Here is a 4,534-nt window from a genome sequence, read left to right as displayed (position 1 = left end):
CCCAGTTAGTCCCTATCTCCATGGCAATTTGTTTCTTGGACCGAAGCCAAATTTGATTCTAAGAGGATGTATCTGTCTTTGTGACATCTATAGTGGTCAAATACGATTTTTCTTTTACAGTGAATTAAATGTTTGATCATAAAAAGTTCAGTTTGTATTACATTGTAGAATGTACATAAAAGAAATTTTTAGGATGTTATAGATGAAAAATTCTTGTTTTTAAAAATAATTATTAAGGTCTTACGCTTATACATTCTAAAACTTTTGTGGTATAGTCTAGCTACACACATGTAGCTATTTTGATTACAATATCTACATGAAATGATTGCAAGATTCCGATAAGAATGTATTTTATAAGATCAAGATTGAATCCAACATGCATGAATACCAAGCACATGAAACAAATACGCATTTAAGTTAGGATTTAATTGTCGTCTAGTTCTTTTTGTCCTTTTGATTAAAGACCAAAACATTTTGTTCAGTATACGCAATTTTGTTTTTTTACACTACTATTATATTCACCTTATAAAGAGATTAGTATGAAATCCCATGTGGCAAAGCCTTTCAAAACAAAATATATGAGAAAAAAAAAACAATTATTATAAGAAAGATAAAAAAACCAAACAAATGTACACTAACATGACTTGAAGCTTGCTTATATAAAGACTTAAAGGACCCTTTGTTCCCCCATCTCCTCAACAACACTCACTTTGAACAAGACAAAACAAAAACCCAAAAACTCTCCAAGAAAAAAAAAGAAAAGAAATGGCAATACTTTGCACAACAACAACAACATCTCCGGCAGAGAAAGAACACGAACCAAAACAAGATCTTGAAAACGACCAAACTCCTCCATTAATCTTCAACCCTTCTCTTCTTAACCTTCAAACCCAAATCCCAAACCAATTCATTTGGCCTGACGAAGAGAAACCTTCCATTGATATCCCCGAGCTCAACGTCCCTTTCATCGATCTCTCAAGGCAAGACTCTACTCTTGAAGCTTCTAGACTCATCGCAGAAGCTTGCACCAAACACGGCTTCTTCCTCGTCGTCAATCATGGCGTCAGCGAGTCACTCATATCCGAAGCTCAACGTTTGATGGAACGTTTCTTCGACATGCCTCTCTCCGGAAAACAGAGAGCTCAGAGAAAACCCGGTGAGAGCTGTGGCTACGCAAGTAGCTTCACCGGAAGATTCTCCACCAAGCTCCCATGGAAGGAGACTCTCTCTTTCCGATTCTCCAACGAGAATAGTGGCTCGAGAACCGTTCAAAATTACTTCTCCGATACATTAGGACAAGAGTTCGAACACTTTGGGTACGTGTCTTTTAAAACAGAACAAGAACCACAAAACAGAACAGAGCAAACCCTTGTTTTCTCTGTTATCTAGTCTTATTTTAAATAAACCGGTTTTCTCATACCGGAATCAATTTGACCGGTTTAGCTAATGATTTTCCCGGTTTTGTTCACAGGAAGGTGTATCAAGACTACTGTGAAGCAATGAGTTCCCTATCACTCAAGATCATGGAGCTTTTGGGGCTAAGTTTAGGCGTAAACGGAGACTACTTCCGAGGGTTTTTTGAAGAGAATGATTCGATAATGAGGCTAAATCATTATCCTCCATGCCAAACACCAGATCTCACGTTAGGTACAGGACCTCATTGTGATCCAAGCTCTTTAACCATCCTACATCAAGACCAAGTCAATGGCCTTCAAGTCTTTGTTGACAATCAATGGCGGTCCATTCTCCCCAATCCCAAGGCTTTCGTTGTCAATATCGGTGACACTTTCATGGTAATTAATAGATAACTATATATATATAGTAATAGACATTATGGTTACCTCAATACACAAATGATTGATTAAACTTTGGTTTTGTATAGGCTCTATCGAACGGGATATTCAAGAGTTGTTTGCATAGAGCGGTTGTGAATAGAGAATGCGCGAGGAAATCGATGGCATTTTTCTTGTGTCCGAAGAAAGACAAAGTGGTGAGACCACCAAGTGAGATCTTGGAGAAGATGAAAACAAGAAAATACCCTGACTTCACTTGGTCTATGTTCCTTGAGTTTACCCAAAAACATTACAGAGCGGATGTGAATACTCTCGATTCCTTTTCAAATTGGGTGATTAGCAACAAGAAAAACCCCATCTAAGAAACCAAATTCCTATCTAAACTCTTTTGTCCTTTTTTTTTTTTTTGGCTACTTTGTGTCCTTTGTTCTAATGGTGTAAATCCATTAAATTGGATTTCGAAGTTTATAACGTTTTTATATTGTTTCAAATTTTAGACCATGGCATATAATATGAATGCTCGATAAGTTGAATACGCGTGACGGTGTGGTAGAAACGGGATTTCATGACGTAAATATATGGGAACGAGACGGTTTCTTTGATCTATATACTGTATGTTATTTCCATTTCAAATTCGGAACAAGAATTTTCGCAACTAAAATCATGTTCCAAATGTGTTTAATATTCTTTTAAAAAAAATTAAGAGGCAGAAATATAACATAAAGCTATTACTAAATTATAATTTAAAATATTCCAGTTAATTTTTACAATCATAAAGCTAATAAATATTTATTTTCATTTTAAATTATAATTTTAATGGTTAATTTCCATGGATTTTTCCGTTTAAAGAAACCGCGGATTTTGATTGAAACACATAATTGTCACCAAATCAGAGGGGAACGGGACAGAACTTGTTCAGTCAGTCCTATCTACGTGTCATAATTTTTCGGAGGGGATTTGATTGGAGGAAGTTGACAAATAGAGTAAGAAAAATCCAAGAACAAAGTACACATCAAGTGTCATTAACCAGTAACTCAAGATTAAAGACATAAAATTCGTGCATCATAACATCAACAACATGTAGTGTAGTAAGAGTCATCATAAGAAAACAAAACACATAGGCCACCAAAACCTACCCAAGAATGTTCTGTTTCTTGCAAACATAAGAACCAAAAACCCTAATAATGCTCATCATCCTTTGAATCTTACCAGTTTGGCATTCTAGATATACATGTAGCAGACACTTGTATGTGTTTTCTTGCACAATTTACAACTCATTATTGAGTTTATTTTCCTATTATATTTATTTTTTTAAAACAGTTTTTAAATTTCGAAAACATTTTAGAAATATTAAAATTTTGTACGATCGTGGGAATCAAACGACTAAAATAATTGATACGAGATGTGTGAAACAAAAAAATGCTTATATATATATGAATGTCAAAAATATATATATAGACCTTTTTGTTCACCCTAACTTCGGTCCTTTGCAACACGACTTAAGTTACTTAACACAACAATGCTTATATACCTTTTTGAGTAAACTTTTGTCATTTGTGGAGATTAAACAATATATATATTACATATATATAAATATATTGCGTGAATTTTTCTGTATATTACCAGCTAATTAAGCATAACTTTGTTAAATTAACCAGAAACAAAAGAAACATGGTTAAATAATGATAGTCTCACATCAATGCAACATAAACTTGTGATGAGCATATAAATTCCGTATATACATATTATAATACAATTAAAATCTAGCTAACTAACGTCCAAATTAAACTTATGGTGAAAACAAAACTTGTACAATTATAAAATGGAGAATATTTTTTTTTAAAGCATTGCTTACATGAATCTAAGAAATGAAAGATTTTAATTACATAGTTGTTGATAATAAAGACGAAGAGAAGCCTGTAAGCAACAAGACAAAAGAACAGCTCTAATCAAAATCCAAGACACCCTCGCATCACGTGCATCTCGTTTGTTCTCTTTCTCTTCGTCACTCTTTAATTATTTTGTTTTCCTCTAATTATTATTTTAGAGTAAGGAAAAAAACAAAAGAACAGATCTCTCCCGGCCAAGCAAAACGACAACGTTTGGGATATTGCATCATATGCACATTTATTTGTCCAATTACTTTCTGTTTCTTCTTCTTCTCCCTAATAAATTATAAGGGTGAGTTATTAGAATATTGCATAAAAGCTTCCTTATTACAAAAGTAACATACAATTGTTTGTAATTACTAGACTAACACATTGTACCTATACTACCCCTGAAACTAGTGTTGGGAAAAAACGTAATTACGGCTAATGCCATTAGAAAAAAAAAAAAAACATTGGAAGTTGGGACTAAGTCTACCGATCTTTTGATGGTAGATTTATACACGTGGACTGATTAAAGGTGTACGTCAGATATTTTTGGTACACTTAGTTGTAGTGCTGGTACACTTTGCCGTCGACGTAGATGGTACACTTAGTTGTAGTGTTGGTACACTTATCGGTGGACGTATATGTGTATCAAAAACTAAGTGTACCAAAAATATCTGATGTACACCTTCAACAGTCAATATGACCCAAAAGATATTTATGGTAGACTAATGGCCTGTTGCGACAGATTTATTCGACAGCCTTCTCTCGTTTCAGATATTTTTGGTATACTTGTTTGTTTTTTTGAAATAGTTTTCGGAGTGTGATGGTAGGTTTCTTGTCCGTGGTAGATTTAGTAAGCATTTTTGA

At 34.0% G+C, this 4,534-nt stretch overlaps 1 protein-coding gene across 1 annotated transcript; it reads left to right on the top strand.

Annotated features, from left to right (window-relative positions):
* LOC104726698 (gibberellin 20 oxidase 2) lies at nt 699-2,328 on the top strand. The gene is made up of 3 exons (XM_010445629.2): nt 699-1,316; nt 1,472-1,793; nt 1,883-2,328. Exons 1-3 carry the CDS (start codon nt 766-768, stop codon nt 2,153-2,155), a joined length of 1,146 nt encoding a protein of 381 aa, XP_010443931.1. The 5' UTR covers nt 699-765; the 3' UTR covers nt 2,156-2,328.

The sequence above is a fragment of the Camelina sativa genome, chromosome 2 (assembly GCF_000633955.1).
Source record: "Camelina sativa cultivar DH55 chromosome 2, Cs, whole genome shotgun sequence".
Taxonomy (NCBI): Eukaryota; Viridiplantae; Streptophyta; class Magnoliopsida; order Brassicales; family Brassicaceae; genus Camelina; species Camelina sativa.
Note: the sequence above shows the minus strand (reverse complement) of the source record. Positions and strands in the feature narration are given on the sequence as shown.